The sequence below is a fragment of the Polypterus senegalus genome, chromosome 1 (genome assembly GCF_016835505.1).
Source record: "Polypterus senegalus isolate Bchr_013 chromosome 1, ASM1683550v1, whole genome shotgun sequence".
Lineage (NCBI taxonomy): Eukaryota > Metazoa > Chordata > Cladistia > Polypteriformes > Polypteridae > Polypterus > Polypterus senegalus.
In genome coordinates, this window is record NC_053154.1 from 58902653 (window position 1) to 58926659 (window position 24007).

At 35.0% G+C, this 24007-nt stretch overlaps 1 protein-coding gene across 1 annotated transcript in view; it reads right to left on the bottom strand.

Moving 5' to 3' along the window:
* Window positions 1–24007, bottom strand: part of LOC120526394 (doublecortin domain-containing protein 1-like) — a 532299-nt gene that overhangs the window by 192468 nt on the left and 315824 nt on the right. Inside the window, exons 13-17 of the mRNA XM_039749547.1 lie at window positions 16654–16762; window positions 12561–12695; window positions 10293–10414; window positions 9951–10011; window positions 5820–5954 (exon numbers count right to left, since the gene is read on the bottom strand). Coding sequence (XP_039605481.1) covers window positions 5820–5954; window positions 9951–10011; window positions 10293–10414; window positions 12561–12695; window positions 16654–16762 — 562 coding nt within the window. The remainder of the gene's footprint in view (window positions 1–5819; window positions 5955–9950; window positions 10012–10292; window positions 10415–12560; window positions 12696–16653; window positions 16763–24007) is intronic.

Sequence of the window (24007 nt, forward strand, 5' to 3'; positions counted from 1 at the left end):
CCTTGATGAATTGCAAGTTAAAAAGTGAATTACATCATGAAGAAAACTAGTGGAAGAGTATTTAAAAAGGAAACCATGAAAATGCCTCTTCACACAAAAGGTTTTGGAACAGTGCAATAAACTAATAAATCATGAGGATAAAAAAGCAGTTATCATGAGTTAAAAAAAGGCTAGTGAGCCCATCAGGTGAATGGTGGTTAGCACTGCTGCCTCACAAATCCACTTGTGTGTTGAATTCGTATCACAATATAAGTGGAGTTTCCAATATTTCCCTTTCTTCATATGGGTTTTCCTCTGGTTCTCCAATTTCCTCCCACATCACAAAAACAAGTAAAGCTAACCAGAGATTCTAAACAGGAACAGTATCCTGTAATTGAAAAAAGAGGATAGAGATGAATAGAAATTTGAAGATAACCAAATTGCTAGTTTCAGTCACACTATTAGGGAGCATATCTCATATATATTGCACATACCTGTGACTACAGATAACTTCTTATTCATAATGGAAGCAAAAGACTCATCTTGAATTGTACAATTGCAGTTTCTTCATTGTTGTATTCTGAAAATGACTGCAATTTTACCTTTAGGTTATGTTGATTTTTTACTGCTCATTTCGAGTATTGTTTTATATTCTGACCAGAATCCAGGATTATGTATAAATTCTTTTCAGTTTCCCTAAATATTTTTTCTTCATTTATGTTGCACTCTAATTAATTTATATTTTTTCACATGTCTTGCACTCTTGTGAGCTCTATGGAATATTAATGTTGTTGGCATTTTAATGCACCCTATGAGAATGTAATCAGTGAAAGGCAACAAGAAAATGAACATTGCTGTAGATCATTTACTCCAAGTGTGAGAGTATGTATTTGAGCTGCGCACAGAATCAGAAGAGTGCACAAGACTGTGGTGTTTTGTTTTGAAGAAATCCTTATGTTCTGTATTCAAACATGCAATTCAGTCTGTAATCCATTTATAAAAGTGAGAATATGTCGGGAGTATCTGGGTCACTCTCTTTAATATTAAATTACATTAGTGTTCCTTCACAAAAAAAAAAATCTGATGCGTTCAGTACAAGATTATCTTCACAAAAAAGGATGATTATAGGCCAATATGATATTAGTGTATATGGAACGAAATGGAAGAATTACATCTTGTTTAAAAAATGTATACAGGGTATCCTAGCCCTTTCCTGGTCACAAATGTGGTAGCTGAGGTTACTACAAAAGCATTTCTAGACAGAAACCATCCTGAACATACACCAGTTGTATCTGGGGCCAGGAGGAGTATAGAAAAGAGTTCAGGAGGAGAGGCCAAAGAATAATGGAAAAATAAAGGTATGGCATGGTAGACATCTGGGGAAACCAACCAACCTGGTACACAGGGAGTGATCTTCGTTAGCAGGGCCCAAAGTTTTCTACAGTATCAGGTGTATTATTTCTTTGTCCTTATTCATTAAACGCTGTGTTCTTCTGAGCATTACACTTTTATAATAAATCCCTTTCATTTACATACAATATATATGGCTTCCTTGGATTTAATTTGTAACAAATGTCTGTTTGTGATTGCTACCATATATACAGGTTAACCTAGAACAGGGGTGGGCAATGTCGGTCCTGAAGAGCTGCAGTGGATACAGGACTTTATTCCAACCCAACTGCTTAATTAAAAACCAGTCCTTGACAGTCTCGCACCTTATTTAATTTTATGGCTGTTTAGTCTGCAATGTAAGTTTCTTATATCGTAGATGTTTTCCTCTCCAAGGATATCATCCAAATGATTTGAAGCCTAAAACAGATCATTTTCAGTCTGTCACATTTTCTATTACATGTTTTATTAAATCAAACAGTGCATGATGAATACACACAAATGTAAATGAAAACAAACTGGATGGAGAACTGCTGGCTGCTTTGTCATTTACATTTTATTGCTAATAAGGAGTCATTAAAACAATGAATGCAGCTCTTTAAGATTGAAAAAAGCAATCGAGGGTGGGGAAGCTTAACAAGTGAGACCACTAAAAAGAAGCATCAAAATGTCACTTAAGCAATAAATGCTTCATCAGCAATAATTGTTTTCTCATTAAGAAACTGGGTTGGAACAAAAACCTGCAGCCACTTCTGCTCTCCAGGACCGACATTACCCACTCCTGACCTACAGTATATGCAGAAGAAAGTAATTAAAAGGTATAATCATTTACAAGTGATATTTATAAATAGTATAAATGATAATTAATCATGGATTGAATTGAACAAAAAATAACAACAGGGACCATTCAAAGAATCATCAATCTAACTGATAGATAAAAAAGTCCCTTTGTTCCCCTGACCCTATAAGTCAGTAACATAGGATGCCCATCAAGCACCTTCTCCAGGATTAGTGTTGATACCGGTGCTATACACTTTAAGGGCAGGTCAGAAATCAGGGGTGAAATGACACTGGTGGCCTAATGACCTTGTTGCTTTATAGGCACTCCTTTGACCCCAGATGTAAATCAAAGATAGCTCTGTACTCAAACCAGGATACAATTTAAAGGTTTGGTGTTTACCAGAGCTTGTTAAGTTTGAGTGAAACAGAATAAAGCCTCACTGGTAAGAAGGAAGAGATGTCAGACCGAGAGTAACGGAGATGGGAATTGAGATGGAGCAAGCTTTTAGAAAAGCTAATGAATGGGGAAAATGGGAGAACCACCGCATCTAACATATAACCTCATTTACTAAAACCTAATGAAGGTTCACTTTTTATTGTATGTTAGTTTGGGAATTTATGTTTCTCTTTCATGTTTTTCCCACGTGCAAAGATGTTAACACTTATTTCAATTTGGAGAGATACTGAGGTTAGGCACCCCTCTTAAAAGATAAAACTGACAGATAATACAATGAAAATATTTTTACAATAATACAAAACAAAAAAAACATTACAAAAGTTTTACGGGCTACAACGTTCTTACAGTAATGTGTGATGCATGTGCGTCTGAATATCACCTTGCCGGCTCTGATCATGTATGTAGTACCACTTTAGGGCAAGAGGGGGTGCCATTGCTAGCTGTCTTGTGTCTTTTCTTCACAACACAGAGAAGATAGCCTAGGACGCCAACTGACCATGTCCCAATCACTTCTGCAAGTCCTGTCCCTTCTGTCTGAAACATATATGAAGAGCCCAAAGCCTGGAAGGTGGCACCTCACTTGCAACCCGAACTCAAAGCAGGTTAGACAGATCAAACGCCACTTAAGCATATATTTTGTGTTATAGCACCTCTGTGCATCGTTTTATTTCTGTGCTTTTAGTTTTGAAAGAGAATATTAAACAGGTTGGCATCCCAAATATTTTTGGGACTCTGCAAACTCACTCATTTTCCACACATGTGAAAAAGTAAGTGTACCATTTTCAATTGTAGGGTTTGAAATGTTTACCAAGTCCTAAAAATGCATACATCTAACGTAAGGTGAAAAAGATTATTCAACTGAAAGTAACTCAAACATGCAAACTATGTGTGAAAAGTAAAAACACTTTATGATTCATTAACTCGCACAACAAACTTCAGGTGCAATAACTTGAAGTAATCTTTTCTCTATGAGTTTATCACTTTCTTATATTGCATCATAGGAATTGTAGTCCACTTGTTTTTGCACCACTGCTTCAGTTAATTACTGTTCGAGGATACACTTTTTAAGCCATACTTGTCAACTGTAACAGTCGCCATGTTGACTGAAAACGCATACATAGATATCAGTATGTTACATAGCTTTTGGGTTCTTCAAAATTTCTCTAAGCATCATACATTCATTGAAAGAATTTGCTAAGACACCTAATCCTGGAAAAACTGTCAACTGTCCTGAATGCTTTTCATTAGTAAATACTCCTCTTCTCTTTAGAATGATGGACTTCAAAATGATTGCAAATGCCCTTGGAACCCTTCTCAGTCTAAATTGCATTTCTGAGGTCATTGCAGATGTCTTGTACTTTTGGCTATGGTGCTACCATAAACATGAAGGCTGCTGACTGAACTGTTAAAGATTCAGAGAGGTGGTAGCATTTCTGGTCATTAGTTGATTGAGTGCATGGACTTAGCAGCTCTTGGGTTTACTGTAACTAACCTCACGATTGAAATGGATGCAGTAAAGGCGTACTCATGTTGTTACATGTGGCTTGTGAAAGATGGTCTTACAAAGTAATATCTGGAAAATGTTGATTGTCACCTGAGGTTACATTTATTTAATCTTATGACTTTTAGGGCTACAGATTGTTAGTTATGAGATGACATGTAAAACTTTATGGTTGAATTTTGTAAAACCACAGAAATGAAAATGCTACTTATGCTAGTGTTACAGGGTAACAGTACTGTCTGCATCTGGAAATCTGTAATAAGTTTTGACATTATGAACATTATTCATTAAATGACAAAAGTTAAAGTCTTTGAGTAGCCATCCTTGTAAAAGTTTAGTATTGCAAGAGGCTTAAAAAAAATCACAGGTACTATAAATGGATTATATTATAATTAAAAGGAAAAAGCTACTTAAGTTTTAATTTGATTTTCCTGTTTAAATTGGTAACTCTAACATATGTACCCATTATAAAAATGCATTAGGCTTTCTTTTCTAGATGCACTGCCCACATTAATAAAAATATACACTGCATGATAGAGACTAACGTCTTAATGAATGACTGTATACAAATGTTTAAAATGTGTATGAAAATTAATGACATGGAGTAAGAGGAGGAAACTCATCAATCTGAAACAAACTATCAGAAACAATCAAACAAACAAATAAACAGTTTAAGAGGTCTTTTGGATTCATCCATCTAAATAAGCAAATGAAAGAATGTGAAGCTGTTCAAATAATTAGATCCTAATGAACGCAATTTATACTTAATCCCAGGCATATTCTCTTGTAGGCACATTTGAAAAGAAGCAATACAACACTACAACACACAGGGAAAACACACTCCATTTGATATTAATTCACATATGATTTACTGTATTACAGTAATTACATCTTGGAATGTGGTCATTATTTTCTGGTAATGACTAACTGGGTCCATTTACATCAGGCTTTGTATTGGCTCACTCAAGTGATTCCATTTAGTCAGCGTGCATAATGAGTGCCTTTGTTAGTAATGCTTAAAATGACTTGGTTGGAAAAGATTTTTCAATGCCTTAATTTTTTTTTCGACTCTGGTTGCCATCAAAGAGTACCTAGAAAATGATAATAGATTATGTCTACGTATTCTTGCTTTTAATGAAAATTTCACATTAAGGAACCGTACCCTTGCCGTTTGAGCTGGCGAAGGCAGAATGAATCTACTTGAATGTTTTACAGAAAAAGGAGTCTACAGGTTTGACCTTTCTCTTACAAGGTAGTGACTGATTTATTTTACATAAATAGCTAAGGTTTCTCAGTTATGGGAAGCATGACAGCACAGACATGGACAACTTCTTGTGACAAAATAGTCATGACTGATTGAATGTAAGTTGCTTGTAGTTTTATTATGTCACTTTTTTTAAAATTTAAATTTAATTAGAGAAAAATCTGAAATGTCTGTGAATTTGGTAAGTAACAAATATGCTACAAATCTGGCATTTGGTAAGCTATTGTAATTCATAAGGCAGTAGAAATAAAAGCAGCTGTCAACATTTTATACATTATAGGCATAAGCAACTTCAATTGCAAAGGTTTTTCTTTTTCTGCAAATGTGTGTGGCAATACAAAGAGAGAGAACTTGAAATGACAAACAGTAATTGACTTAAACTATAAATGACTGTGAAATATGTCTTTCACAGAATTCCCTATGACCTGCCTCTGGCTCTACAGGCTAACCTTGTTGGCAAAACTGCTGTCTGTCTTCTGATGCTCAGCGGACCAGGCCCCTTGGTGATTGTACTCCTCTGTCTGGGTCACCTCCTCTCTTACATTCAGCTCCTCCAGGTAGGTCAGGACAAACTCAGAGTTGGCCTACAGGGGGAAAAAAGACAAAGGCAAAAGGGTACCATCAGACTACCATGGAGGAAACACTTTAGGAAAAATGTGATGCACTGCTCTAGCACAGCCACTAAAAAAAAACAAAAAAAGAAAAAAGCAAATTCAACTTTTATTTTACTATTCACCCTAAATCAAATTTTTAATGATAAAATCTGACTGACAATTATAACTGAAGTGAAGTGTTTTTTTTTTCACTAAGCATTACGGTATTTGTATTGATGAAAAGGCTGCTATGAAATTCAGATAAATCTGTAAGCAAAAAGCCAATAACCACATGGCCAGATGACAAGAGCTGAAGTAGAGAGTTTAAAATATGTCTCCCTGAGAATCTTGCTGTTTAAACAAGCTAGGTTACGAGTAAAAACCAAGCACACTCCACAGGCTAGAAATCTGAGGGTACTTGCCACTGGGATTAAGCATATGAAAGCACTTTGTGGTGAGGGCTTTTCTTTGATTAAAGCTATTGAGCAAGTGTTATCATGGATATACATAATCCCACCAACAGCTTAATGCCTGAATGAAACTTGAAGTACAAGATCTGTACAACAATAAGACAGACAGGAAAATAAAATGAATAAAAAGTAGCAACTTACGGCATTTCTAAAAGCGATACAAATAAAAATGCCTTTAAAATATTTAAAACACTACTATAACATTTATTATTAAACTGAAAAAGTATTATTAAACTGGTTATACAATTCTAAGTATATTATTTTTTATGAACCAATTGCAGTTATGCCACCGCTTATGTTCATCCACTTATTTACCCATCCATTGCCTGACTTAGTCCCTGTCTATGTTGAGTTTTCAGACCCACCCCATGCCTGTAAGAGCTTTTCTTTAGGGTACTGTTTATACAGAATGCTTATAATTCATGCACACCTGTAATTGTATAGATGGAAACGTATGTTTTTTTGCTCCCATCTATATTCTGAATTGGTTTTATTCCAAAACAGGGTCACAGAGTGCCCAGAGAATATTTTGCACAAATTGATAGAAGGTGAGTTAAGCACAAATCCATTGCCGCTGATAACAGAGCTATTCAGAGGCACCAATTAACCTAACTTTATTATCTTCAAGATGTACGACAAAGCAAAACCACACAGAAACACTGTTGGAAGCGCACAAACAGTGGCTAAGCCAGAAATCAAACTTAAGCCCCTGGAAATTTGAATTAGATGTGCTAACTATTGTGTCGCCCACCATACTAGCTACAGAAATGACATAACTGCATATCATAAGTAATCTATATATTTCATGGCAAGCAAGACGGAGCCACGCCCGCCAACTCACAGAGCCCCGCAAACCAACAATTCACTAAGCTGCCAACCATGGCACGCAAGACAGACCATGGGATACGCATGACAGAGCCCCGCCCACCAACAATTCAAGCGAGAGTGAAAGCATTTGCCAAGAATGTTTTTATTAATCAAGAATATATAATTCACTAAGCAGCTGACCAGGGCAAGCAAGAAGCAGCACACAAGACAGACCATGTGATATGCACAACAGAGCCCCGCCCACCAACAATTCACTAAGCAGCCGACCATAGCACGGAAGACAGACCATCGGATACACACGACAGAGCCCCGCCAACCAACAATTTGAGCGAGAGTGAAAGCATTTGCCAAGAATGTTTTCATTAATCAAGAACAAAAGTTGGAGGTTCGAAGATGATCAGATACCATCGTAGTTCTGACCATAAATGATGCCAACTGGCAATCCAGCGGCGTTATTCCCATGACCCGCTGGGCAGCCAACCGGGACACCAAAGTCTGTGGGTTCCGGAGGGAGTATGGTTGCAAAGCTGAAACTTAAAGGAATTGACGGAAGGGCACCACCAGGAGTGAAGCCTGCAGCTAACTTTGACTCAACACGGGACACCTCACCAGGCCCGGACACGGAGAGGATTGACAGCTTGATAGCTTTATCTCGATTCTGTGGGTGCTGGTGCATGGCCGTTCTTAGTTGGTGGAGCAATTTGTCTGGTTAATTCCAATAACGAGCGAGACTCCCTTCTGCTAAATAGTTATGCGACCCCCGAGCGGTTGGTGTCCAACTTCTTAGAGGGCTGCCGTCCAGCCCCGTCCCTCGCTCTGGAAGGTGGGGGCGTGGCGGCGGTCCTCCAGTTTTCAGTCACGGACAATTGTATGTTGCTCTCTCCAAAGTTCCATCTTTTCATTCACTTACAGTCGTATTCTCAAACCCACCCCATTTGGACAACTGTGTCTTTCAGGAAGTGTTCACCCATCAATACATAATTATGCGGCATATGCTATGCTGCGGGTTGGCTAGTATGTTTTATTTAAAGGGATATTGGACACAAGCAATGTTTCCAAATCATATATTACACATACTCTGCATCTCAGCTGAATATTTAAAAGGCTTGTTTTGTGAATGAAGGGTACAACCTATGGTGGGTAGGCATCCCATCCAGAGTTGTGAGCATAATTGCTAGGATAACCTACAGTAGTTAGCAAATGAAGAATGAACTAAGAAGGCTCATAAAAATGAAGGATGAAGAGAAGAATAAAATGTTGTCATTCATGATCTGGGACTAGGGCAGCATAGTGCTGTACAGATTAACTTTCATATGTCATTGATCCTGGGTTTGAATACCACACCATGTTTTTGTCCATGTGGAATTTGCACATTCATCCCATTTCTGTACAGGTTTTCCTCCCGTTCTCCCAAAGATATTATGGTTAGGTTAACTGGCTGTTCTAAATGTGCCCCTGTGGGATTGAGATTGTGGGTGATGCATGTAGATGCCATGTAAGGGTCTTTTATTGTCTCCTAGACTGTTCCTTGTCTTGTGTCCAATATAATCATATTATGATAAAATATGTTATGATTTATAAGCGGATGATTACTTTTGAGAAAACAATAAACCAAAACCTGTCATAGCAACAGCAGGAATAAACAAGACATTCTAAGGAATTAAAGCCAGCTAAGCACAGGGACATATGATGACAAGCCTAGAAACACTTTCATTCTGAGACTACACAAAATGACCAATCAACATGGCAGTGTGTGTTTGGAAATTAGGTGTAAATCAAATTAACCCTGAGAAAACTCACTTGAAGCATACAATAATCCTTAAAGCAGTGCTTCCCAGTCTTTTTTCTAGGGTGGCTCACTTTTTGTAACCAAAAACATCCCAAGGCACTTCACTATTTTACTAATCACCAAGACATTATATCTCTTACATGTGCATGGTAAATAATCATACTGGTATTTATTTTATAATGTATTTAGTAATAAAATGCATTACTACAAAATATTGTGATGTGTGTGATCTGTTGGAATGGGAAATGCAATGCTACACATACAGTAACAGACACTTATCATTTTAATAAAGTGAATATATATATAGTTCTGTAGAACGATTTATATGTAAGGTTTCTGAATCTGCTTTTTCTGTTTGAGAGGTGGGAGAAGCCATAGCCTATTCCCGTAGTGGTCACTCATGCTCACTCATTACTGAATAATTAGAGACCACCAACAGATGAAGATCTTCATCCTTGGTGCATACTTTCTCCTTCCTTTTTTGTCTGTGACTAAAAATCTCTTCATCTTTTTCACTATGCCCAAATCAACCTTTCTTACCAACAAAACGTCTACCATGCTTCTTACATTAACAGCTTTATATGAGAAAAAACTTTTCTCCTTCTTCTTGAACATGTTACTGCATGCAACCATTTCCACTGCATTACCCAACTCCAAAAACAGACAATCATTACATCACCATATGACCTGTAAATGACACATCATTGTAGTTGGTTCGGCAGTTACATGCATTTTAAATAATAACCTGTGCAGGGTAAAACAAAGTGGAAAGAATCAAATAATCATAAACTGAAATAAACATGGACAAAAATTTTTAATTTTAATTTATACTCATATTACAGTACCAATTTATTATATATATTCATGCTAACAGAGTTATATTAAAATTGTGCTACAAACCATTGAATGTATGTGTCCATCTTTTCCAAAGACCCACTGCTGATATGGGCAACCTTTGATCCTAAGCATTTAAGAAAGAAAAAAAGGAAACACTGAGTTGGAAAGAATTTAGCAAAAAATGTAAACATCTCAAATATGTTTGACTGTGGAAATGTTCTCTCACAGCATTAACCAGGTTAAGCAAATCAAGAAAAGCGATAGTGGTGGGAAATGTATGTGATCCACGTCAAAAGGTACAAAAATATGCTTTTATTACCCATTTAGAATGTTAAAAGAATAAAGTGTAGTCCAGATAATTAAAGACAGAAAGCAGCGGTACAACTTGCAAAAAAAAGTAAATACCTTTTCTGGATTCGTAATTTATATGCTTCTACAGAGGCCCCATCTTTGGTTCTCAATGTTATTGAATGGTCATCAGCTGCAAGACAGAGCTGTGGCATAGCTCGGCTTAAGAAAACTCCAGCCTTTAATACCAGGGGAAAAAGAACTTTGAATAAGTGAAAAGAAGCAGAAAATAAAACAAGATGTCACAAATGGTGAGGTCATTATGCCTGAGTAACCATGGGACATTAACAATCGCAGAAAGTGAAACACTATATTCAACTTATCAGTCAATGAGCCCAGTTCAGAATCAGTGATCTCCTGTACAACAAGAGTGAAATTTTACAGTTCAGTGCAAAGCAGAACAGCCCCTTGATATCTTCATTTGTCTTTTTTTGTGTATACTTCACAGTGCAACGATTTAGGGTGCATAACGTGTCACTTGCTATATTTTTTCAGCCGAATTTACTCAAGCTGTACATCTATACATACAGAGAAGAACTGCTTGCTAAGAAATCAATAAAAAACAATTTATTTTTATTTCTAAATAGATCATTTTAAAGAGGATTACCCAACAACTGCATTTATTTTCTCTTTTGAGGACATTTTTTTACCAATCAAAAGATCTTCTCTTTGAACCATATTGCCAGTCAGATAATTAAATTATTCCAATAGTAATGAAGCACAATGTCATGTATCTAATAGAAAATTTAGTATTAAAAGATAATGTTTTTTAAAGCATGAAATGTTACATATAGTATATACTTAAAGACCTCTACAGTGATTATTAGTGCTTCAAATGCTAATGACAATTAAAACATTGTGCTGTACTACACAATATGTGATCCATTCAACATCAATTTAAACAAATGTGACTCAATGAAATCATATTTTGGTTTAATGAAAGATTTTGAATTCAATTATACTGCTTATAAGATGGATTACTTAATATTACATTTTCGTACTAATTCTAGTGAGCATTTATTAGAAAGTATATCTGCAGAAGGTAAGAATGTATAATGTAGCAATAACCTAAAAATATATTTGATCTAAATTAGCCCTGAAATATGCAAGAGATATTTTTATTAATATATTTTAATATATTTACATATTTCAGAAAATAGTAAAGATTTTTTCTATTGCTGAAAGTGTAATAATAGTTAAATTTTAAAAAAAGAAATCACTATTAAAGTAATATCTATTGAGTTAGTCTAGCTGAACACAGCACATTATTAAGAGCCATCCATTAGAAATCCCAACAACTCCCAACAAACAGTAATAAAAAACATGAGCACTTCAGTTTCATTGGAATGAAAGGAGAAAAAAATAAAACAAATGACCCGGAGGTTACACTTTCTTGTACTCCCTACTGAGCTTTTCCCTCACTATCACCAGGGATACAGTGGCCAAAGACATTTGTATGGTTAGGAGATCACAGTAAATGTCAGATGACAACACTGAACAATACATTCAAACTATACACAAAAAAAATGAAACCACAGGGCAAACCTGAGATATATATATATACTGTATATATATATATATATATACTATATATATATATATATATATATATATATATATATATATATATATATATATATATATATATATATATATATATATATATATATATATATATATGTATGTGTATATATATATATACATACACACATGGTATGCTTGAAAATGTGACAAATACAAACTGCTAAAATTATAGTTTTAGATATCCAGCACAAAAAACAAGAATACAATAAATATCCTCCACAGAAACACAATTCATGCTTGCTACATTGGTAACTAATGTACCCATAATGAACAACTGCAGTTCATAGTGATATAAACATGATTTAATCTTTCCATATGAAAAGCTGTGAAACACATCAATTAGGAGTCAAAAAACTGTGAAATTTTGATAAATTAGTGCAAGAAAGTGGAAACTCTGATAATCATAAGCAAGGAACAATGAATTATGGTTGCACATGTCATGAAAAACTCTAGGGCCTTGCAGTCTATTCATATGAAGTAATAGTTAAAACAATGAAAGATGAACTGGAATTTACTTCACAGTCTTTAACTAACGATCATCTCTCTGAAAATCAGTTATATTACTGGCTTATTATGCCATAACTTCTACTTTATATAATAGGCATGCTATGTAAGAAAACCAGTCTGATTCTTCAAAGCTCCATACAGTTAACTAAGTTGATATATTGCTGGATGATCCTTGCAATTCAAAGTGAAAAGAGCAATAATTCTTATTTATACCCTAGCAATCATTTCTGTTACCTTTGTGACTATCCAAATGTGAGTTAAAGACCAGCTCGTAAACATCTGCGTTTCGTTGTCTTTCTTTTTTGGTGAGGGTCCTTTACTTCTAGAGGTGACAGTAACAGAGGCATACATAACTACTTGTGGATCCTCCTAAAATCAAATCAAAGCAAAGAAATACATAAAATATAAATATTTTCAATTGCATTTATTTAAAAAGTCTATTGATTTTAAAAAAGCTTGTTATTTCACAAAATTAGTCATTATTTTATAAAAGTATGATAAATAACACTCTCAATTAAGGTTGATCCAGTTCAGATTGAGATTCAAGACAAATTAACCTACAAAACAATAACAACGTAACATACACTGGGTAGTTACTAAAGATAAGCAAACCCCATTGAATTTACTTTGCCTCGAGTTTGGTGAAATCACAGAAATGCTTGGGAATTTTGGCGAACTTGGCGAAATGCATTAAAGTCAATTGAGAAGGAGAAACTGAACTAGTTATTAAATGGATTATAATGGTGGAATGGTCTTTTAAGTGTTCCTGGGGGCTAGGAAAGCATCTGCCAACTATGCTGGACCAAATATTGAGCACAAATATTGTGACCTGAGCTGTGAGGCAGCAGTGCTGTACACTGCACCAGCATTCATTGCGGAGATAAAATTTACGATTGAGTCCTTTATCCCCCTCTGAATCTGCTGAGGTCCTATCACTACAGCTAACTAACAAAGCCTGTGATGCAAGGGTTTAGTGTTGTATATTCAGGGACCAGTCCCTGTCACTATAAAACATGTGCTGCATTGCAAGAAGCATAACATGCTTAATCCAGCAGTTAAGGCACAACATTCAATGAATCTGTGCAGAAAAACCAAGTATTTTGATAATAAGCTTATTATGGTCAACTAATGTACTCCTCAAATGAAAATACTGCAATTTTTTTCTTTTTTTTAACACGTGTTGGGTGCAAATCTGGCTGGTGTACTGATTGGATAGTAATATCAAGCATGCAGGTATATGGCATAAATTATTCACACATGCCCAAAGCAGATTGGGCAATGGCAAATAGTGTGAGGTGGAGTACACTTTACAGTACAGATGTGTGAAAGTCCTGCCCATGCACAGTGAAAATTAGGCAGGTAGAGTAGATCAGATAGTGACACCCTCATCCAACATGGCTGCTACAGCTCTATAATATCATACTGGCCTTGTAAGGCATAAGAATATAAGAAATTTAACAAATGGGAGGAGACAATTCAGTCCATCAGGTGCATTTGTTTAGCTAATAGCTAAGCTGTTACAGTACCTCTTCTGGATACTTCTTAAAATTTGTCAAGGTTTCTGCATCAACTACATAGTTCAGTAGTGCTTTCTGGCTGCAGTCAAAAATGCACTTCCCCTTAATTTCCACAGGTGTCCTCAAGTATGTGATTCAACATTATGATGAAAGAATTCCCACACAGTTTCCTCTGCTTGAGACTAAACACATTTAATTCTGTCAGAGTACAATGTGTCCTTAAGTCATGGGAGACATTTGGTTGTTCTCCTCTGCACTCCTTCAAGTGCTGCTATGTCTTTCTTGCAGAGTAGTAACAAGAATTGCACACAATACTTAAGATGAGGTTTCACTAGTGCATTATATACTACTAGCTGTGTAAGCCCATGTAAAAAACCGGGTCTCCTAGAAACTATTGAAATTGTCAGAAAAAAAACTGAAATGCAAAGTTGGTGGTTTCATTTTGTGGACATGCTCGTCCCCATTGTCTAGCAGCTAACTGAGTTTCTCTCTCATTTGCCTTTCCACAGCGGTGTCACTTTGGTGACGGAGTCACTTTCTTTCAGCCTTATGCTGTAGACTCAAACTTCTTTCTTCTTCCGACTTGTTAACTTAGGGCTGCCTTGCCGGTTCTTTGAGCTTTATACTGCAGCCTCGCACTTCACAGCCAGACAGACAGACTCACACACTTCCACACGTAAACGTTTATGTATACGATAACATCACTTGATTTATATTTAATAGTTTTTACAATATAACCTACCATTTTATTTGCCTTTTTAATTGCTTCCACACATTTCTTAGATTTTGAAAATGTGTCAACAAAACCCTTAAATCCTTTTCCTTCCTTTAGGACAGTGTCTCCTATCTTGTATTTATAACTGATGTTCCTTTTACACACGTGTTGCGTTTTTCCTTTATCTACATTAACCTAAACTTTCAAAGGGTTTGCCCAGTTGTCTAAGTCTTTCTGAATTGTTTTCCCTACCTCCTCATTATCTACCATTCCACTAATTTTAGTATAATCTGTAAATTTCATAAGTTTCATAGGTTTAAGTAAAAAAAGTAAAACTATCCAAGGACAGACCCTCAAGGGACTCTGCTGATGACCTCGATCCACACGGAGCATTCTCCTCTTGTCTCTTTGCTGGTTAACCAACGTGAGATTCGGTTTTGCAGGTTACCTCTCTGGCCTAAAGCTTTTAGTTTTAGAATTAGAGTAAATTATGTTATATGCTTTGCTTTTTTCAACTACTGCAGTTGCCTGTTAAAAAAATCTAAAAGAATGGTTTGGCGAAAATTTCCTCTCATACAGTAAACCCATGCAGTTATTAAGTATGTCATTTTCACATAGGTATTTTCTAATTTATTTCTTACTAGCTGTCCCCCATGGCTCCGCCGGTGTGTTGTGAAACAGGACAAACTTTAAAAATCAATAAACAAAAAGGTATCTCCAGCCAAGCTGAAGGAGGGTACACTCCAAAACGCAGAAGCAGACCAACTCCCCACTCCTGACATCACGATTCCCCTTCCCCTAAGCTCGTAGCCTCTGTCTTGGATTAGGGCAAATATATTGCTCCTACAAGCAAACTATGATTCTTAGCGTGATGAGAGAACTCGAAAAATCAACCAGAATCTGTTAAGTAATTCTCTTGTTCGGCGTATATAAGGTAAGCCCTGAGGTTGGGGTGTGAGTGAGGAGGAAACCATCACCCCCAAATGGCCCGCTGTGTATATCTTGGATTTGCGCAAATAAATTGGTACCACAAGCGAACTATGCTACTGGATACGCAATCAATTGGAATATTCAAGCAAATTATAAAAAAAATAAATCTAAATCATTAAGTAGTTCTCTTGTGAAATGTAGACAGACATACAGACAGACAGAAATTGGATGTTATATATATAGAGATTATAGTTTCCATAATTTTCATGGCATAGAAGTAAGACTTATTGGTCTCTAATTACCAGGATCCATGTTGTCTTCCTTCCTGATAACTTAGGCCTAATGCATGGTGATGATGGTAGTCTTAAGGCAGGGGAGATGAAGGTGAGGTAGTGAGTAGGAGGTGAGACTAAGTGTATGAACTGTGACTTGGAATATTTGGAGTATGATGACTGGACAGACAGACATGTGGGCAGTGCAGTGATCACTAGGGTGAGAGGCGCATGGAGCTGCAACCCAATCTAAAGAAGGCTGTCTGGTATTGAAGTGGAACATTTATGAAAGCTGTGTTAAAAGTAGTATTATTCATGGGAGAGAGATTAGGATGAAATCTGAAGCAAAGCTGGAAAGAACAGAGATGAGAATAATCAGACGAATCAGTGTCACAGATTGGAGGGAAGAAGAACGCTAAAATGTGTGCTTGTATATGCAAGTAAATGAGGTTTAGTGCTTTACTGTTAGTGTATACTATTTGCAAATAAAAAGGGCTCTAAGCATGATCTCACAGAAGGAAGCAATAGACGAATAAACTGAATTCCATTTAATTTAATAACTTTATTAAAAAATGACAATTTGTAATCACAAAATTATTATTTTTCTCAATATTTAATTTGTTTTAGGGGAAGAAACACAGTTAAGTTATTGTTATCAATTTTGTTTTATTGTATAATACGGGCTTTTAGGTTTTGTATGTTACACTTCTATGTTTACATGTATGTATGTATGTATGTATGTATGTATGTATGTATGTATGTATGTATGCGTACACTTGTATATACTGTACATAATCTTGTCACAATCAAAAATCTTAAATTCTAAATTATCAATAAAGCAAGAGACCAAAAAAATCACTAATATAACATGTCTTTCAAAGTTAAATATTTACCTTCAGTTGTAGAAAATGTGAGTGCAAATCCACAGTGATGTGTTGGTGATAAACTAACTGTTGGGAAGTGTAATTGTAGTTCTCAGGAAATCCTATGCAAGCTTCCCACCTCAATAAAAAGTACAGATAGTTAACAGAATACAGTATTTAATAAAATGAAAAATATAAATGAAATAAGTAAAAACCCTTACAAAGAAACAGTGAAGCTTTAATACAACATGCACTCTATGAAACAGAACAAATAGTCACAGCATAAATTGTGAAATATTTAGCATATCCAGTTACATGCAGTTCTTAATTAAGATAGTTGTAGAGATAATTTACCACAAACACAGTAGAAACTTAAAATTGCCTACACTTCAAGTGTTATCTGATTTTTTTCCAAATGATATTGTGGATGATAGAGGGTGCCCTTGAGTCATCACCAAACCCAAACAGACTAAAAATGTGTGGAAACGGTCTAATTGTATTGGAACAAAATAAAAGTAAGTAAGGAGTAAACCATATAAAATAAAAAAATAATAATAATATAAACATAAATCCGAATCTCTTTAAAGTCCCATGAGTAATCAGAAATCAACCTTTGAGCAATAAACTTTTCCTATGGATATTAGGCTGACTTGAGAGTTGCCCAAGGATTGAATGGATGTGTGAGAGTCTCCTACAACAGGCTGAAGTCTGTCCAGGCTGCATCCCACTTCACTCCTGATACTGTCAGGACAGACTCTGGTCATCAGTGAGACTGCATTCAAAAATGCTGAGTTGAAAAATCAATACGCATTATTTACATAATGTCATAAATATGTTGAAATAGTTTCTGTTACAAAACAGTACTATTCATAAGTATTGGGAGAGTAAATGCAGAATATGGCATGATGGTGTAGTGGTTAGCCTCACAGCTCCAGAGGGATTGGTTTAAATGCCACTCTGGTCATTGATTGATTGGGCTTTGCATGTTCTCCCTGTTTATGGATGATTTTTCTCCAGATATTATGGCTTTCTCCCAAATTCCAAAAATATACAAATTAACTTTTTGTAAGGTCTAAACTTGTTTAATGTGAGGAAGTGAGCTCTGTATTAGACTGGGCCTTTTTTATTGCCTTGTGCCCAGTGCAGCTGGGATAGCCACTAGCATCCTAATATTGTACTTAAAAAAGAAAGTTCAGTAAATGAATTATGAGAAGTGTAAAACTGAATTGTTTTGTAACCTATTATTTAATAACCCTTTGTTTTAATGTTTATTAATGTGTGTTTTACTTAATGGGTGCTGAATTCAGATAAAGGATTCCACAGAACACAGCAGAGTTAAAATAGTCTAGATGCAAAAATTTGCAAACTATTATATTTTATGGGTAAAGTGTAAAGGACATTACAGTGCTTACACTGTCAGTAACATAGTTTATGATAAGAAATCAGGTAAGGAATTAAGATTTTTTGTCTAAGAAATTGATTATCACTGTATCTAAAGGGGTTAAATGCCACAAGAATTAATAATGTCTCTCCAAAGAGCTCCACAAATCCTTTTGATGCTGATCCTGTCATATATAGGGTGTTGTGAAATTTACTGAACTCTTTTATTTCCAGTAGTATTAAACATCAAAGCACATAAGTCAGGAATCTCTGAAGGCTATCTAACTCTAGGTGAGCTATTAAATGCTATGTAACGTAGATGTTAAGAAGTGTTGTGACGAAAACTGAATGAGGACTTGCATTGTGTAAAATGTACAGTGTACTATACAGTGTCTATGTATAACACCAAGAAACATAATAAAAGCTTATTAGAAAATGTAAACAGAGCGGCTGTCTAAATTAAAAGAAAGTGTGTCATCTGTAATTCATAGTCAGTATAAATCGTAACCACTAGGTGACACTTGAGACCTGTGCTGAGGCTGACTAAATCTGTGACAAACCAAAGGCTCTTTCAATAATAAGAAGGATTAATTTCTAAATAGCTTTCCAAATACTAAAACACAGAGGGAGGTTTTTGGAATAAGGGTAATAAAATAAAAAATAAATTAAAATAATATGACATCCATCCTGTACACTATCAAATTTAATTTCATATCCCTCTTTCTCATCTAATTATTCTTTTCCTGTAACCCTTTAGTACTAGGGTGTTGTACCGTGTTAGCCATTATGAATGTAGTGACAAGTCAAGTAAAATGACGCCTTTTATTGGCTAACTAAAAAGATTACAATATGCAAGCTTTTGAGGCAACTCAGGCCCCTTCTACAGGCAAGATGTAAGATGCAAGGAGTTTCAGGACATTTTCATTTTAAGGAAATTATTTTGCAAATCCAAATATGTGCCAAACATCACTTGCAATAATACATGGATGACAGGATTCTAGACATAAGCCACCTTTTAAAGAATCCTGGGACATTATTGTGTTATTTATGTCAGGAATTTAGGGGGAATTCACTTCTTCACAAATTAATTTGCTGGGTCTATACCTGTTCACATTTAGATTTAAAAACTTAGGTAACGGTTTATACACACTGATGTCTCAGGAGTTACTTTGTTTGATTATAACCTAAAATTTTTATTTAGGAATGTGGAAGGAAGGAAGGTAGGTGTCCAGACGAAACTAAGTACATTTTATATGACTTTCATTAAAGTGCATACTTTGATTAATAGTTCTTTTACTGTAAAAACTAAAATGAGAATTTTTACTCTACTTTTATGTAAACGTCAGTAGCTTTTCCAGTCATCTTTTATTTGTCTTACATAGTCAGGTAATGAAATGGAGGGCAAACTGTGATATTGGCTTGTGACACCGTCAGGTAGATCTGTTAGATGTGCTGTTAGTCTTCCCAATACTTTAAGTCATAAAAGTGAGGATGGATTTTGCTTGCAAATGAGGAATGTCTACATACAAATCAATCTTAAAATGCTGTATACAATTATTTAAATACTACATGAAAAAACATAAAATAGGTTTTTGACAGTACTGTTTCCAATGCATACATAATGAATATAAATGTTATTTTGTACCACTGTATTTGAAAAGCAGAAACAAATGAGTCACTGAACAGACAACCATGAAATTTGTTACACATTATTAATGGATCATAGACACTGAGGACTAGGAAATATTTGTTGAATGTATTGGGGAACTCAAATACATCAGCATTTAATGTGAGGCAAATTGTTAAAAATCAAGATATCCATCCATGAAATCACGTTGCTTCTGGTGTAACTATGTATCTATCAGTCTCTCGGGTTTTCAGAGAATAAGTGATACGTAGTGCAGTCTTGGGAATAAACCTAATCATATAAATCATATGAGTGACACTCAGTAATTCATTTTGAAAGGTTTACTGTACCAATTACGACAAAATATACTGAGCATAATTGGTATACAATCATTACGGTTTATGGGCGCTTAGTGCAAAAAGGAAACAAGAGATGTTAATGGTGAAAATGAATTATTGCAACTGGTAATTGAAATATGATGTACTATAATCAGTTGTCTAGTCAAAAATGACTGTAATGATGTTGAACGAAATCTACTTTTGCACACAAAAAATTATTTTAAACATATAAAAATTCACTCAGCAATGGCAGATGGAAGCTTATTTGACAAGAAATTGACTTAATGAAATTTCTTCAACAAGACAGAAATAATTGAAATTTCAGAATGAACTTGAGCAGAGTGCTATGCTATATCAGTAGCATCAGTAGGTTAGTAAAGGATTATTTAAGTTAGGGAATGGGGTCAGGGAGATCAGGACAGGTTAAGTATATACATTTATATAAAGGAAAGGACAGTAGTACAATACATATATAATACTAACTTTTAAATTTCTAGTCCACTGTTAAAATGAGCAGCACATTAAACACTGGCTGCCTTAATGTTACAAGTATCAAGAATAACGCCAATTAGTTAGAGAAATACAGTATCTGGATAATAATGATATCATTGCAGTAAAAGAAATGTGGCTAAATATGAGGGATGGGGATAAAGTCTAACGTTGATGATTACACATTTAAAAAAAAAAAAACAACAAAGTGGAGATATACAAGGGAATTTGAACGTGTTTCTTGTTTAATTAGATGAAGAGCCACATCTCAGTGAGGATGTTTGGATTCAAATGAACTCAATTCTAAGTATCAGGGATGGAGGGGTTTGACATTGGGAATGTGTTATAGATGTTCTAGAGCAGACAATTATTTCAATAAGCTTATTTTTATTAATGTTAAATAAGCAAGTTTAGAGGGGTCTATTACAGTCTGGGGGACAATAATCTAAGTGTTAATCAGATTAGCCTTACAAATCACAAAGCACAAGTACAGGATTCATATATCAGTTAAAACAACAACCAGCGAGGGGAAGACTGTTTAGATTTGGTATTTTATAATAATCAGGATAGAATTCCAGCAGTAGATGTGATAGAATCATTAGTTGAAGTTATCTACTGGCCATAATATAATTGACAGTGTTTTAGCAGAGCAAAAACTAAAACTGTTATGTTTAACTTTAATGGTGAAAATTTTGAGCAGATGAGGCAAAATCTAAAAAAGGGTAAAATGGAATAAGGTTTTAAGTGTGGAATCATATTGATGATCAATGGAGCAAGATTTAAAAGTGTTTTAAGTATAATGTAGAACAAGTACAACCCTAACTTTAATAGCAATAAGTATTTAAATAAACTGAAAAGTTTATCTGTATAAGTTACAGAAGACAATCTTACTCCACTGCTACCATTGAGCTTATGAGAAAGCAACAGTTAAAAAGGGTGTTAGAAATGGCAAAAAGAATTTAGAGAGAGATATTTCAGAAAGGTGAATGATATACTTGCAAGATTTTAATAGTAAAAGAAAGGTCAAGGAAGTGGTCGAGTACATCAGAACGGGTAAGGGTGAACTAAGATATATTGATAACAAAATAGCAAATACTATAACTTTATATTCTATTCTGAAGTTTTACTTGTGAAGAGGTCAATGATATCCAACTAGTTAGGATATCAATGAGGTACTAAGTGTGCTGGAAACTGCAGAGTGAGAAGTGCTGCTTAGTTTAGAAAGGCTAAAAACAAATTTCAAGGACCAGATAACATTTTAGAGTGTTTAAGAACGTTAATGAGTACACTAGCTGCATTACTCAGCTAAAACGAGTTGAAATCTAAACAATTAGTTTTGACCTTATGTTTTTTATTTGCTGCAAAGGCTGTCCACTTAGTCTGATATAATAAGCACCTGATCATTTTCCCTTATGGTTACCTTGTCCTCTTTGGATAGAACTGCCCATTTATACGAATTCCTCTTGGTGTTGCTCATCAAACTGACCACTCTCAGCGTCAAAGCTGTATGCTGGGAAAATATGACGGAGCTTGATACTGCCTTGGTCTGATTTAACGACTCTAGTCTAGACAGGCTAGGGCTTTAGTTTCCCAATGTGCACATCAATTTATATCATTTTCACTCATCAGTCACCCACCATATCAGTCAGTAGCATTACAACTATAAGCCTCATTCAGGTGGGTCAGTCAACAACAACAACAACAACATTTATTTATATAGCACATTTTCATACAAACAGTAGCTCAAAGTGCTTTACATATTAAAGAATAGAAAAATGAAAGACATAATTATAAAAAATAAATCAACATTAACATCGAATAAGAGTAAGGTTCAATGGCCAGGGGGGACAGAAAAAACAAAAAAACTCCAGACGGCTGGAGAAAAAATAAAATCTGTAGGGATTCCAGACCAAAGAAAGTCTGGCAAGTCGGGCTTGTCCAGTCGGGCAAAAGAAAGTTGCATGCACAATGTTATTGCTGGCGTGTAATGTCAGACAACAGAATAAGCTGATAAGACTAATTTTCTTCGTTTTTTTTACCATTATTTGGTATTTTTATAATCATTTTTTTGATTTTTTTTTTATCATGGGTAAATTAATGGAAAATATTCTTAAGCAAAAGATTGAGCATCACATGGCAAGAACTGGTGTATTATTGAGTGGACAGCATAGATCAAATGGTGGAGATCATGTTTCATTAATATGCTGGAATTCTAACAGGAAGGAAACAAAAGCATATGGCCAGGGAGGTGCACATGATACAATTTATTTTGAGAGGCTACTGACCAGACCAAGAGAACTGGGAATTCAAGGTGCAACCTGTAGATGAGACTACAATTGGATTAAACATTAGTCTTGGGCATTTCTATTCACTTTACCAATTCAATTCTTTCAATACCCATTTTAAGTGAATCAATTCATTTGAGTCATTTGTAGAATTAGAGCAGGAGTTTTCAATTCAGTCCTGGAGCACAGCTGTGGATACAGATTTTCATTCTAACCGTTTTCATAATTAGTGACAAGTTTTTGCTACTAATTGATTTCTTTTCCCTTTATTTTAATTCATTTGTTTTTTAAGATTCAATTTTCTGAATTGCTTCATTTTTCCTTTAATGAGATGACCAGTTAACTCAAGGCATTAGACTCCACCAGTCTCTTAAATAGAAGCCAATTCTTGATGTTAATTAAATCCATTATTTAATTTCATGGCTTGTTGGTGCTCTCATTCTGGCACTGCAGACATTCCCAAAACTGTTGATTTTCTTTTTATCTAAGAACACCGTCAAAATATTTTGTGGACCTGAACAGTTCAATGTTAATGAGTCCTTCACATTTCTTTATTTTCAGGTATTATGTGCTGGTCATGTGATGGTTCGTTTTATATCTCATTACTGTTTGCTTGTTACTTAAGGAAAAAAGAAGCAATTACTGGGTCTGAGTCTTAAATAGCAATCCAATGAAGATAAAGGCTAAAGAAGCTAGAATGAAACCCGGTAGAAACAGTAGAGCTCTAGAGCTGGAGTTGGAGACTCCTGGATTAGAGACTGGTGCATATGTGAAGTCAGGGAGTGTTTCCCCTGAATATATTACAAATATATAATTTAATAATTTGTGCATTCTTTTATGTATAAAATAATTTATTTAATTGATCAGTACACAAAGTATGATAACTCATTTAAGATGCATAATTAAAATAAGATATTACTTTACAGAAATACAAGTAAATGAGAGTTGTGCACCTCATTCTCAGGTAATGATTCAGTTCATGAACTGGATAAACGGGAATTGTTAAACTCTTGTGTGGGTTAAATTTTATCAGTCAGATGAACAAGAATAATGTGACTCATACACAATGAATTAATGAGAATTGTATGACTTGTTCTTGTCTAATGATACAGTTGAATCTTGAAAGATTCAGTGAATAATATATGCTCTGTGAATTCTGCAACTTATAAAATAAAGTTGAAAGTAAATAATTATTAGTAATTATAGTAATGTATATATAATGTTCAGCTTTGTCTGACTGATTTATTGAATTTACTAAGGGATAC